The sequence below is a fragment of the Petaurus breviceps genome, unplaced genomic scaffold (assembly GCF_028583685.1).
Source record: "Petaurus breviceps papuanus isolate PSGF00001 unplaced genomic scaffold, PetGlider_PUasm1.0 176, whole genome shotgun sequence".
NCBI lineage: Eukaryota > Metazoa > Chordata > Mammalia > Diprotodontia > Petauridae > Petaurus > Petaurus breviceps.
The window spans coordinates 13,516,967-13,531,263 of NW_027185771.1; the positions used below are offsets into that span (position 1 = coordinate 13,516,967).

Sequence of the window (14,297 nt, forward strand, 5' to 3'; positions counted from 1 at the left end):
TCTTCCCTGCCCTCATGCTTCTTCATGAAAGCATCCCAGAGAACATGGTCACCAGCTGTGCAGTTGGATCTCAACTCTTGTCTTTCCCCCCAATAATTCTGAGGGTTAGGTGGTCCTTCCATCCTTTTAAGTTAGTGTCCTTCTGGGCTCTGTAATTAGGGATTTCTCTTTCTTCCCCCTCCCCCCCCCCCATATTCTCACTTGATGATCTCATCAGCTCCCATGGATTCGATTATGCTGACAATTCCCAGACAGTCTGCCCTTGGCACATCTCAAAGTCAACATGTCCAAAATGGAACCCATTGTCTTCTCTCCCAAATCATCCCCAAACATTGAACTTCATGATTTTCGAAGATGCCACTATGCTCCCAGATGCCCAGGCTTAGCTTAGAATCTCAGTGTCATCCTCTTCCTTCTACTCTCAAACAGCGATCATATTCACCTCGACAGTTTCAGTTTCTACCTCTGTGTAGATGACTGCCAAGTAAGGGGAAGGATGACAAGTGCACTGAAATTGGACTCAACCGAGACCCGGCTGTGCCACTTATCCTGTCCGTCTGACCATGCCAATTCCTCATCTTTAAAACGAGGAGCTTGGATTAGATAATTGCTAATGTCCCTTCTAACTCCATCTGTGATCTGTGTGTAGCATTTGGCACTGTTGACTTCTTATCTTGTGGAGATTCTCGAGGTGTTTGTGATACTGCTTTCTTGGTTCTCCTACCCATTTCCCCCCTGTCAGTCTTATTTGTTCATCATTCTTATCGTAGCTCCTGTGTATAGCCTAAGGCTCTGTCTTAGGCCTTCTTCACAATCTGTACCATTTATTTAGTGATTTCATTAGGTCCCATGATTTTAATTATCTATGCTCATAACTCCTAGGTGGCTGTAACTGAGTCCAGTCTCACTTCTGAGCTCTAATCCTAAAATTCCAATTGCATGTGTTGGGTGTTTTAGACTCAACATACTCAAATCACAATTCACCATTCTCAACCTACCCATCTCCTTAAGAACTCCTCCTCACCCCTACCACCCTGTCTAGTCACCCTAGCTTATATTCTCGGTATTGTCCTTGACTCCTCATTCTACCTCCCCTCTCTATCCAATTCGTTGCCAAATATTGTCATTCCTACTTCTGAATCTCACTTTTACTCTCTTCTCCCTATTTCTAGGGCCACCACCAGGCCCTTATCACCTCTTGCCAGAGCCTCCTAATTGGTCTCCCTATCCCCAGACTCTCCCTTCTCTAATCCATCTTCCTCAGCAAAAGTGAAGGCCACTTCCCTACTCCAACTTTGATAGCTCATAATCAAATACAGACACTTCTATTTAGTATTTAAAGTTCTTCACATCCTATACACATATCTTTGTATGTGTGTATATATAAATATACATATGCATAGATGCAGATATCCATGCATGTGCACACTATCCTGTCATGCCCATTTCTAAGCTTTTCTGCTACTGGAAGAGTCCCAAGATTTTCTTGTGACTTAGACCACCGTGGTCCTTTTTGCTATTTCTCATACATACTTTGCCTCCTGTCTTTATGTCTTTGTACAGGCTTTTTCCATTTTGGAAAGTATTCCTTCTTCATCTCTACCTCTCAGAATGAGATTTTACCTTCACAACTCAAGGCATGTACCACGTCCTATGAAGACTTTCCTGCCCACCTCATCCCCTATTGCTGATGCCATCCCCCAACACTATCTGGCATTTATTTTGTATGTACCTGTATATATACATATTGTCTCTCCAATAAAATGTTAGCTCCTTAAAGGACTAGTTCATTTTTGTCTTTGTGATCCTAGCAGAATTCCTTGCACTTAATAAATACTTGTTGATTGACTGATCCTTTATATCCAGCTCCAGCTGTTCTGAGCTCTTTTCTTGCTGCCTGCTGGACATTCCTACCTGATTATAACCTGTTAATCCTTCATTCTACCAACTTCACTCCAAAAGTTGTCTTTTCCTTTGACATATTTCCATTAAGGCAGTATTATTCCAGTCACCCAGGCCCCCAAATCTCTTCTATTTTACCATCATTCATATCCGATCACTTGCCAAATCCCTGTTATTTCTGTCTCCTTAGAATCTCTTGACATTTCTTCCCTTCTACACTTAAGGTCATTACCCTTTTTAGACCTTACCTGGACTGTAGTAGATGCCTAACGGTTTCCTTGCCCTGTCCTTCATCCAGATGCTAAAGTATTCCTAATGTAGAATTCTAATCATATCACTCCTCCACTCGTAAGTTCCATATAGAATATTAGTTATCATGGAAAAGTGGGAGAAAATGTTGGCCTCAGGGTCAGGGAGTCCTGGGTTATATTCTGATGCATAGTAGTTATAAAACCCTGGACCCAAGGCTGTATTTATTTTATGTATTATTTAACCCAAGGCTGAGTTTCCTCATCTGTAAAACAGAGATAATGATAATAGAAATCTCTACCTCACATAATAGTTGTGAAGAAAATATTTTGTAAATCTTAAAGTACTTAGTCTGTCTCCATTCTGATTTAATGGTTTTGTTCTAGACATCTTGGATAATTGACTGAGCCACGATTTTGGTCACTCTTATTGCTACACATTTTCACACATTGTCTCCTGTTACAACCTAATATCATATTGGCTTTGACCAGCAACATTTCCCAACTCACCACCCTGTTTATTTTCCATATCTCACTAACTTACCCAATGCTCCCAAATTCTCAGTCTGGAAGATTTTCTGTAGTGGTGGAATATAGATCACAGCCAGCTGCCCCAGGACGGATCCTAGTACTGAATATAGAAACATGCGGTTTCTAAAAAACCCGATCTCAAATATCAGCTTTGTCTGTATGGTATAAGGAGGGGAAAAAAACACTGTTTAGTCTGTCAGCCAAAAGTGAAAGGACCATCACTGAAAATGTGTCTATTTGAAACCATAGAGCAGCTTCTAGGAGCTGTAGATTGGTAAGGAACCAGAGAAATCATTTATTAATTCCCCTTATTTTATGAATGGGGAAACTGAGGGCAAGTCATTTGAATGACTTTCCGAACAATTTCATACACAGATATTCAGAGTTATACTTGTGACTCAGTTCTGATTGAATTTCCAGTGTTCTTCCTACTCTCCCCACTATCTCCTGCTAAATCATGCTATATTTTCTTTTGGGCACAATACATTTATTTCTTCATTGTCTACAAAAAAACACAGTTCAAAAATGCTTCTGATTCTATAGCTGAAATAATCAGGCAACATCTGTCTCACCTGAGAACGGCACGTCAAGGCATTGAAAAGATCAAAAAACACAAAACAAGTGAATGTCATCGTCGTCGTCCTTGGTGTGACTTCCTTGCCATCAGGAATCTGGGAAAATGTATGTAAAATGGAATGTTGCAAAAGAGGAAAAATTATTAGCCTTGAAGCAATTCATTAATGGAAGAGTCCATCAGAATATTCCTGGGTAAGGATGAAGACAGAGAGATTTCCCCCTCTTTCTGCTCCTGAATTATCTCAATACACCAGAACTGACTTACTAGTTCCATTACACAATGATGCCCTAAAACTAACAGACACAAGATGAAAAGTCACTGGAACCAGATGAGATTGGTTTGTGAGCAGTGAAGGAATTCCTGAGTGACAGCATGGCCAAAACATAAAACTGATTGCACAGGGCAACTGGACTAGCAAATTGGAAGATGGCTGTTGACACCCCCCCCCCACTTGTTAAAAAGACTAAAAATAACTGAAAACTAAAGGTCAATAAGGAATAGAACCACTGAACTTAGAAGGAAAAAGAATATGTGATTTTTACAAAAGGAAATTATTACTGGCTAAACTGAGTTCTTTGAGGGAGTAAAGCATGGAATAGATAAAACGTGGATAAATTATTGATGCCATATTATCTATTTAGATATTCTCAGATGTTTATGCCAAGGAACCACCCAATTATTTTTTAAAAATCAAAAGAGCGCCTCTGGATAGGAAACCAGCTTAGAGACAGAGGGAACAGGGATAAGCTGGCATTTCTTTAGATGCAGAAATGTAAGCAGTTGGGTTCCCAAAGAAACAATATTCACCTGTCTCTCTGTACAGCTCTATCTCTATATGTGTGTATAATGATCTTGAAAAGGGAGTATAGAAGAGTTTCCAAGTCTACTGGTAACATTGAGCAGTTCTAAGTAGTCAAAGACCAAACATAGAAAGGTATCACTGTGTGCATGTGTGACTTAAACTATGCTTAGAAGAGAACAGAGAAGAATGGATTCAGAGCCATTCCTTGCGGCCAAGGAAGTGACCTAGGTATTATTACAGAATGTTCCTTGTAAATAAATAGTGGTCCAGTGTATTACTACATTCAAAGACCAATAAAATGTCAAAGCATTATGAGGATGATATTGGAAACAGAAGATATCATTTTGCCCTTGGATAAAACCTTGGTGTCCTGAAACCTGGTATGCCCTGTGTAGTTCTGATCTTTGCAACTCAAGAGAAGGATGAAGCTGGAGGAACTTGAAAGGAGCAATTAAAATGGTGAAGTGTGTGGGGAAAATTCTGTGTAAAGACAGATGGAGAAGATTAAGACACTTCTGCCCGGAAACACAAAAACTAAGAGGGAATGTGAAAAAGATTTATACAGTTCTGAATGGTTTGGGTAAGGTGATAATGGACTTACCATTTCACAGAACACTAGATTGAGGACAGTGTCTACCCAACCCTTCTTGGACCCTTTAACAATGCAATATAAGAAACATCCAAGAAAATGCCATTTTGTACAATAGCTAACTCAAGCTTAGGGGATTCATTACCAAAAGGTAGAAAAGGCTGGAATTAAAAAGAGATTACAAAGGCTTAAGTGAAAGTATTGACAGATCTGTTCATGTTGTATTCTCAGGGAAAGTTGGGACGTGAAGAACATCACTAATCTTTGAGTTTGGCCCAATGAGAATAGTCATGCTCTGTCCACAATTTACCCCCATGTGTGCAAATCAGAGATCAACATTTTGCTGGATGGACTCTGCCATGGGGTCTGATAATTATAAAAGCCGCATTTTAGTATGGACACTGAGCAATTGGAGAATGTTTAGACAGAGGTTATCAGGATGATGAGAAGCATCAAGATAATGTTGAAGGAACCCCAGGAGGCTTTGTCTAGAGAAAAGAAAATTTGGTGGAAACTCGAGAGCTGTCTTCACCTCATCTGTAAAGCAGAGATATTACCACTTACTCTTCCTATCTTACAGGGTTGTTGTGAGGATTAGATAAGAAATCTTTGTGAGCACAGACTAAGAAGAGTGATGCCGTTCCATTTGGAAACAGAGACTTAGAAGACATCGGATTGAAGTCTAGAGCTTCATAAACAGAGTGCCTTACAGATGTGAGGGACAGTAATCCTTATTTGTTTCAATTACAATGAGAGATTATGAGTGAATGAAGCAACTCGATTTCCTAGTCCATGTCAAGCCCCAGTTGGTATTTTCACAAGATGATGACAAGTCATTCCAGAACCTCAGCGTGGGAAATGGACCTGAAGATAATCTGGCTGACTGCCTCATTTTGAAGAGGAGGCAGTCCCAGAGAGGAACAGTAACTTGTCCAAAGTCACTATCACCACCTCCCATTTGTACAGTGCTTTACTATTTGTCCCCAGCCACGTGACATCTCCCTCCTCAAACTGTCGTAGTGCTCTGTTCTTGCGGTATCTCTCAGTTATGTGTACAGTCATCTGATTACGTGGCCTTTGCTAAGCTTTCAGCTGCTGAGTTCAGGCACCCTGTCTTATGTATCCTGGCATTTCCCTTGTTGCCAAGCCATTGTTGACTGGACTTAATCTTTAGAAATGGCCTAAAGTTATTTGGAGACTAGTAATTAAGAGGAGGGGTTATAATATTGGTCAAGAAGGATGCAGTTCTATAAAGTAACAAATCATTTTCTTACATGATTCAGACTAGCTCTAGAAATAATTTCTGTGTAGTGCATAGTGTACCAGAAGGTGCCCTAAAAACAGAAGACAGGTTTAAGTGCCTTCCAGCTTCAATGTGATCATAAGCAAGTCATTTTGTGTCTTTAGATCTCAGTTTCCTCATCCATAAAATGGTGACAATAATGCTCACAATGTCTGTCTCAGAGGATTCTTGTGAAGAAAGCATTTAGTAAACTGTACAGTATAATTGGGGGTTCTTAGTATCCCCAGTGGTCACTGTGATAATGGCTGGCACTCATGGTGTTTTATGGTTTGCAAAGAGTTTGATATACATGATCTCACTCAGCAAAATCATATTCCAAAGATAATATGAGGAGGTGCTCATTTGAGTATACAGGCTCTGACTGGTTTGTTACAGAATCAGCCTCTTCTTTGCAGTGACAGCTTGAACTAATCTTTTTTCCAAGTTTTGTATTCTACCACGAGACTTGTTTTCTTGCACAAAGCATGGTCTGCCTTAGGTCATTAGCTGGAACATGGACGACTCCAAGCACAGAGCCAGGGATAAATAGGGACCTTAGATGCTTTAGGAAGAGGAAGGACAGGGGTGATTGATAAATATGCTGAATGCAAAGCAGCCCTTCTTGGGTGGTAAAAAGTTTAGCAGAGTCAGAATCTGTTTTGAATCTGGATTCCAAGTGGAGAAAGAACCTCAGGGTGTTTGAAAAATTAATGTACATTCTGGGAACATGTAGTTAAAGCCACAAACACAACCTCTTCAGGACTAGGATCAATTTATTTGGAAGCCAAATTCTGCAAGTATTTGTATTCCCCTTTGTTGGAAGGAAAGCAAAAGTACCTACTATGTGCCAGGCACTGTTCTTTATAAATATTATCTTGTTTGAGCCTCACAGCCACCCTGGGAAGGAGGTGCTATTATTAGTCATATTTGACAGTTGAGGAAACAGAGAGAGAGGAAGTAAGTGGTTTGCCTAGCTAGGAAGTGTCTGAGGCTGGATTTGAGCGCAGGTCTTCATGATTCCAAGTTCATGGCTCTGTCTATTGTCTCACCTCCTTGTCTGGTAGTGTTACAAACACTGATTTACACCCTACTGCAAAAACAGGACCCAGTAAATGATGGATTGGCCCTGCTGCCTGGAATATTCCCTCTCCTCAACTCTACCTCCTCCACCTTCTTCAGATGATCATGAAAGTTCATTTTCACCATCTGTTCCCCTGCCTGGAATGCTCTCTCCTCATCTCTGCCTGCCCTGGCTTCCTTCTGTGGCTGGTGAAAAAATCCAGTTTTGACAGGAAGCCTTTCCTGACTCTCCTCCCCCTTAATGCTAGTGCTTTCCCTCCATTAATTCTATCCAATTTATCTTAGGTTTCACTTGGATCTGTATAGTTGTTTACATGTTGTTTCCTCCATTAAACTTGAGGGCAGGCACTATCTTTTGCTTATCCCACTTATCCCAGCACTTAACACAGTGCTTAGCACACAAAAGGTGCTTAATGAATCCTTACTGGGGGCTGGCGAGGTGGTGAAGTGAATAGAGCACGGTCCTGGAGTCAGGAGGACCTGATTTCAAATCCTGCCTCAGACACGACACTAGCTGTGTGACCTCGGGCAAGTCACTTTACTGCAACTAACTGCAATTGCCTTGCCTTCCACCCTCCAAAAAACAAAACGAAACAAAAATAAATGCTTACTGACTGGTTTCCTTCAAGCCTCAGTTCCTATCCCACCTTTTTTAAGAGACTTTTTCCAGATCCCCATCTCTCCCTCCACTCTGCCACCGCTAGTTTCTTCTGAGATTACTTCCAGTTCCCCCTGTATGTATCTTGTAGGCACATAGTTGTTTACACATGGTCTCCCCATTTAGGGTTTAAACTCCTCAAGGGACCGGGCTGTGTTTTTGCTTTCCTTTGTATGCTCAGATCTTAGCACCATGACTTGCCCACAGTGTTGAATAAATGCTTCTTAACTGTCTGGAGGAGGACTATCAGTGAAGAGGAATGTGAGTGAAAGCCAGTGGGGCAGGCGCTTCCTTACCTCTTTCCAGAAGATAAAGAGGGTTCCACTGATAATAATGACCGCAGATATTAGAATTTTCACAATGAGTGCTTTACTGAGAATTGTATCTTTCACACTCCTCGGGGGGTGCTTCAGGGCATCTTTGTCAACTGGCTCCACTCCCAAACTATTCAGAACAGAATGCAGTACTTGGAAATACCACCCAGTAAAAGGAAACACAGATCATAGATTCATTCATCAGACACTTAGGGGCAAGGTGCTGGGAGTGATGGGAAGCTCAAGAAGACCACCAGTCTTCTTCCCACCACACCCAGGAAGGGTTTACAGAATTGTAGTATATTGTCACACACACTGGTCAGAGGGTCAGTAGATCTGAGTTCTCAGTTCAGTGTGCGTAGCAAGCTTAGAGGCCAGTTAGACCAAAACCTTCATTTTAATGCTGGGGAAACAGGTCCATTGAGAGCCTGTCAGGATCTTGGGCAGATCCCTTGGCCTAGCTGATCACTAAGTTATCATATGAGTTTCTTCTTAAGAATTTGAAAATCATCTCACCTTTGAGCAGGTGGTCCATCCATGATAATGTTTATCCAAAGAATCTGCATTGCATTGAGGGGGTTGGGTAAGTTAAATATGGTGGACAGAGTAATCAGACTTAATGCGGAAATACTCCTAGGAAACAAAACCAGCAGAGAGCAGCAAAGTACAGAGAGATACTTTCATTGGGGGGAAGAAAAAAAAGACAATTTTTCTCTGACGTGTATACAAGTCTGTACTCACGTGCTGAGCTGAAACCGTACAAAATTTTTTATGTTATAAAAAATCCCTTTTCCTTCCTCTACTGCATTCCTGGAAGAATAAGAGTGAGCAAATGAGCAAGATACTTCATATCTCTAATAGGTTCACCATGCCATACTTTGTATTATAGCTATACATGTTGATGCCTTTATCCCTCTACCAGACTATAAATTCCACAAAGGCAAGGGTGAAGTCTTATCTTAGTTTTGTTTTCTCCCAAAGCACCTAACATAGTGCTTTCCTGGAGTCAGGAAGACTTGAATTCAAATTCTGCCTCAGACACTTAGCCCTGGGCAAGTCACTTTATCTCTGCCTGCCTCAGTTTCCTCTTCTGTAAAATGGGAATAACAATAGCATCTACTTCACAGGGTTGTTGTGAGGATGGTACTATGTACATCATGATGATGATGAATACATTTAAGACTATGACTATGAGCCAGGAGATGGAAGGAGTCAGAGTCACTGGATTACCAAATATGTAGAGGGAAGTGAGGTGTAAGAAGACTGGGAAGGGAGGAGGAGGGCAGGATATCAAGGGCTTTGAAGTCCAGAAGAGAAATTTTCTATTTGCTCCTAGAGGTAACAGGGAGCCAGTGGAGTTCTCTGAGCTTGGAGGGGCAGTGATGTGGTTGGACCGGCATTTTCAAAATGACTTTGATGGTTGAGCGCTGGATGGCCAGGAGTGGGGTGGACTAGAGTGATGATGGGCCTGATTCCTGGTATAGCTCCTGATTTTCATCTAGAAGCCTAGAAGGGGAAGGGACCTCAGAAACCCTTTACTCTAACCCTCATCCCAAATCCTGCATCTAAGTAGCCTTAGAGAGGGGGGTTGTTCCCTGTCCTTTTGTCATGGGTTCATGGCACCCATCCCTAATAACTCTATAGACACCCTGAGGTCGGCAAGAAGCAAGTGTCTCCTTCTTTAAAGTCTCCTCAAGTCGCTAGGAGTAGTGCCTGATGTCTAAGAATCCCCATTCCAAGATGGAAGTGTTGTGTTGACTCCCTTTTGCCCCTAGTGAAGGCTTATTAAAGATCTAATGAGGAAAGAAGGGAAAGCTGCGGGGATTGTGCTAAGTACCTTGGCCTTTCCAAGGATTTGTAAAAAGACCCTTTGAAAAGTCAGTCACATCATTAATGAGAATAAAGATGCCTCCTTTTTAGAACTAAAACACAAATGAAAGATCTGTTCAGTGAGCCATGCAGAACCTCAAATGGTACAAGAGCATCATCAAGCCTGGAGTTTCTAACCGGAGAGAACTTTAAAGCCGACCTGGTTAACTCCGCTTCTTTATAGTGGAGAAAACGGATTCAGGGAAGAGAAAAGACTTGCCCAGTACTAAACTGGTTAGTAGAGTCTGGATTACAGCCCAGGTCCCTTGATGACAAACACAGCACAATTTCCTCTGACACCAGACTGCAGCAAAGGCAGTTTTAGAGAGCTACGTGTGAATGAATGTGCTCCTGCAAACATTTATTAAGCCCCTTTTAGGGGTAAGATAGGGCAGCTAGGTGGTACAGTGGATAAAGTGCTGGGCCTGGAGTCAGAAAGGCTCATCTTCCTGATCTTCATCCAATTTGAATCTGGCCTGACACTTACTAGCTGTGTGACCCTGGGCAAGTCACTTAACCCTGGGCTGTAAAATGAGCTGGAGAAAGAAATGGCAAACCACTCCAGCATCTTTGCCACAAATGGGGTCACGGAGAGTCAGACATGACTGAAACTACTCCACAACAATAACAACAACAAGGGGAAGATACTCTCCTAGATGCTATAGAGAATATAGACCACATCTTAAATTAAGTTTTCTATTTAGAGGATTCTCATGTTAAATTACATTGTAAAATAAAATATCACCATCTAGTTTAACTTTTGTGAGTTACAATTTATATATATATATATATATATATCTTAAGTTTTCTTCTAACTATAGCATATCCCTATAACTGAATATGCAAGTCAACCTAGTTAACTATGCATTACTCTGAATGTAGACCCAAAGCACCACTAAGTATGTGTACCAAGTGTCAATAGCATATGATATAAGGCAGTTTTTGAAAACTTAGCCCATCTCTGTCACTTGAAGCCTCTCTGCAATGTGATCCTTGGTATCTGGGCCACTTGGCTACATGAGAGTTGAGACCTGGTCAGTGTAATGAGGTCACCGCAGAGTTGGGTGTTTTTATCACCCCCCTGAGGAAGAGGTTCTATCCTGGACCCTTTTACTGTGCAGAGGAAACACCATCCCCTGAAACATGTTACTTCAGATTCAGTATCTGTCTCTGTAGTTAGATGTTTTTAACCATCTCAGCAGTAACCAACTCTGGATCCTCTCTCAAAGAATCTGCTTTTTTTTGAAAGTTTGAAAAATTGGGATCTAACATCATGCTTGCACATAGTGAATCTCCTGCAAATAATAATAAATTGTGATGTGTTACAAGCACTTTACAGTTTACAAAATGCCTTTGTGTGCTTTTTAATCTTTGGTCACATTTTAGAGGCAGAAAAGTTGTAAGAGAAGAAACAGTGGACTTGGAGTTAGAAGACTTAGATCTTTGTAACTTCTCTGTGCCTTAATTTCCTCATCTGTGAAATGGAGATAGTGTTTTATGGACTGAAATATGCTATGAAGTGAGTTTTTATTATTACTATATCTCAAAAGTATCATGGAAAGTAGGCATGACAACTGGTATCATTCCCATTTTACAGGTGAGGAAATTGAGGCTCAGATCAATGATTTGCCTAAAGTCAAATGGCTAGTTGGTAGCAGTCAGAACTACTGCTCAATCATCTTTACATCAGAGGAAGGAATCTGTATGTACTAAAAGGCATTTTTGCTGTTAACTGAGAACATTTGAAATTCAACTCACATTATAGTGGAGAAATCATCATCTACTAATATCATATTAGCAGCTTCTTTACTGACGTCTGTCCCTGTTTGCCCCATGGCAATTCCAATATCAGCAGACTTTAGTGCTACTGCATCGTTAACACCATCTCCTGTCATTCCCACAACAGCACCAGATTCCTGCAGAGCCTTGGGAAGGACAGAAGGTAATCAACACTCATTCCCACTAATTGCCTGACCTTGCATAACTTTTTGGTCCTTTGCAATCTAAACCTACTAGTGTAAAAAAAAAAAATCACCACATACTTGACAGCAGACAAATCATCCACTTGTGACAGTTTTCACCATCAACTTTTTTTTTTTTTTACCATCAAATAAATTGTAGTATCTCCTTTGTGGAATAAACTACCCAAAGACTTACTAAATGTACTTCAAAGTTCTATGCTTTCATCATACAGCTCTCATCATCTTTACAATTTAGTAGGTGGTTTTCATAAACTGCCATGGCTGAGAAATGTAATCTCCCTGAAATCAACATGGTAGCCACCTATCTGCTGAATTGGTTGTGAATTATTTTGTATTCTGATGATCAGTGTATATGGCTTCTCTCCCAGCAGAGTCTAAGCTACATGAAGACAGGCACTGTGTTAACTATAATCTCACCTAACCTAATGCAGTGCTCTGCCCATAATAGGTATTTCCCAACCCTGTACTTGATAACAGTTCCCAGTTCAGTGCATACCTTTATTATTTTGAGTTTGTGCTTTGGGCTTGTCCTGAAAAATATTGACACCTAAATAACAAAGCGGGGGAAAAGAGAGATGTATAACTCTAAAAACAAGTCCCAGTTGTAGGCAGCTTCCCCCTCTGCCCCTTCCTCCCCGCCCCCTGCCCTCATATACACAACCACAGAAAAAGGGTCATTACCTTTCTGACTTTGGCTGAGAGCTCAGACTTCTCCATATTCTCTACTTCTTCTCCTGACATGGCTTTTAATTTCCCGTTGCACAGGCCAATGTTTCTGCCTTTAAACAAAAGCCTGTCTAAATGATATGATCTAAATGTACTCATCAAACTCTGGTCCCATCAAGAGTTTGGGAGTTAGGAGTGGCTAGGTGGCCCAGTGAGTAAAGCACCGGCCCCGGAGTCAGGAGGACCCAAGTTCAGTTCCAGCCTCAGACACTTAACACACACACACACACACACACACACACACACACACACACACACACACAGACTAGCTGTGTAACCTTGGGCAAGTTACTTAACCCCAATTGCTCTCCAAAAGGCAAAAAAAAAAAAAGTTTGGGAGTCTTTCCTTCTGCTTTTCCCTAGCTCCCCCTCCCTCCCTCAATCTCTACATCCAGTGCAAAATTTCTGAAATAAAGCCCAGCTTATTATAGGTTATTGATGGAAGACAGAATAAAAACAACCATCACCAAGAATAACAACCTAGAGAGTCACACATAATAGACATTTATGTTAAACATCTCTTTTGGAAAGCACACGAGGTCTTCAGTTACTACCCATGACCATTTTCACTATTTCTAGTGACCTGAAGGTGACCCTCTAGAATGTCATGGAACCACAGACTATTAGGTCTGGAACAGGCCTTCCAGATCCTCTCATCTTAGCAGAGTCCACACTGGTTTGAAGGACAAAGCACTCTAATAGGAGTCAGAAAATATTGTTGTCATAGGGTATTGAAACAAACAAGTTTGTTATCTTTGGACTCTGGGGTTGTTTACCATTCTGAAGAAAAAGATGTTTTCATTCCTCATATGGCAATACCTTAGAGATTCATGATCTGTTGGGCTTAATTTTGTAGGCTAGGGGATAACAGGGCCTATTTATATTTGGGAATGTTGATACACTATAGGATTAAGGGTCTGGACCAAATCTCCCAGAATCTTCGAGGTCTCAGAGGAAAGGTACATGTGACTAAGAAAGATATGAAATCCCAATAACAGACCCCTATTTGCAGTGCTGGTGGGGGTAGACAAGGAGGGAAATGGATTTTGGGTCACAGTAAGAGCCATTCTATGTAGCCTTGCATAGACTTGAGGATAATTTCACTTGTAGCGTGACTGGATCTACAAAATAGCAAAATGATTAAATGATAGGGGTTTACAGAGTGGCTCAATCAATCAATAAACTGATTTTGATCCTAAGCCACAGTGAAATGATGCTGGAAAAGAGACTGGTGCCCTAAGATGATTTACTCTGCTGAATTCTTTCAGGAGCGTCTCAAGCGCCCAAAGCAGCACTTTCCAAGGCTAATAGAAAGCGATTTGTTCTCTTGCTAAGATGGCACTCTGTGTTCTTCAGAATGAGAAGCCCAGCATGACTGGTCTGTTACCTATAGCCAGAGCAGTTTCTAGGGCGTCCCCCGTTATCATCTTTACTGACACGCCAGACGCGGTGAGCACTCGAACAGCCTCTTTGACTCCTGCTCTTGGAGGATCGATTATTCCAACAAGGCCTAAGAATGTGAGTTTACCTAGCTCTGGGCCTGAAGCAAGAGCCAGCACTAATATGAGAAAGAAGGGGAGAAAAAAAAAGGACAATTGACAATGAGTTTCCGTAATGTTTAAGAAACACTGATACTCTAGGTTGTTTTAGACTATAAGCTCCATGTGGGCAAGGGCTGGGTTCTCTCTGTTTTTATGTGTGCCCCCTCCCCCAGGCCTAGCACAATCCTCTGCATCC

General features: G+C 41.3%; 2 protein-coding genes across 2 annotated transcripts in view; one reads left to right on the forward strand and one right to left on the reverse strand.

The window, feature by feature from the left end:
• Positions 1-1,785, forward strand: part of MEAK7 (MTOR associated protein, eak-7 homolog) — a 58,803-nt gene extending 57,018 nt beyond the window's left edge. The window contains exon 9 of the mRNA XM_069085648.1: positions 1,564-1,785. Within this exon, the coding sequence (XP_068941749.1) occupies positions 1,564-1,770 (207 nt within the window). The 3' untranslated portion in view covers positions 1,771-1,785. The remainder of the gene's footprint in view (positions 1-1,563) is intronic.
• Positions 1-14,297, reverse strand: part of ATP2C2 (ATPase secretory pathway Ca2+ transporting 2) — a 116,898-nt gene that overhangs the window by 616 nt on the left and 101,985 nt on the right. Inside the window, exons 18-26 of the mRNA XM_069085645.1 lie at positions 13,948-14,118; positions 12,516-12,613; positions 12,331-12,381; positions 11,611-11,777; positions 8,725-8,793; positions 8,500-8,616; positions 7,966-8,113; positions 3,254-3,352; positions 2,695-2,836 (exon numbers count right to left, since the gene is read on the reverse strand). Coding sequence (XP_068941746.1) covers positions 2,695-2,836; positions 3,254-3,352; positions 7,966-8,113; positions 8,500-8,616; positions 8,725-8,793; positions 11,611-11,777; positions 12,331-12,381; positions 12,516-12,613; positions 13,948-14,118 — 1,062 coding nt within the window. The remainder of the gene's footprint in view (positions 1-2,694; positions 2,837-3,253; positions 3,353-7,965; positions 8,114-8,499; positions 8,617-8,724; positions 8,794-11,610; positions 11,778-12,330; positions 12,382-12,515; positions 12,614-13,947; positions 14,119-14,297) is intronic.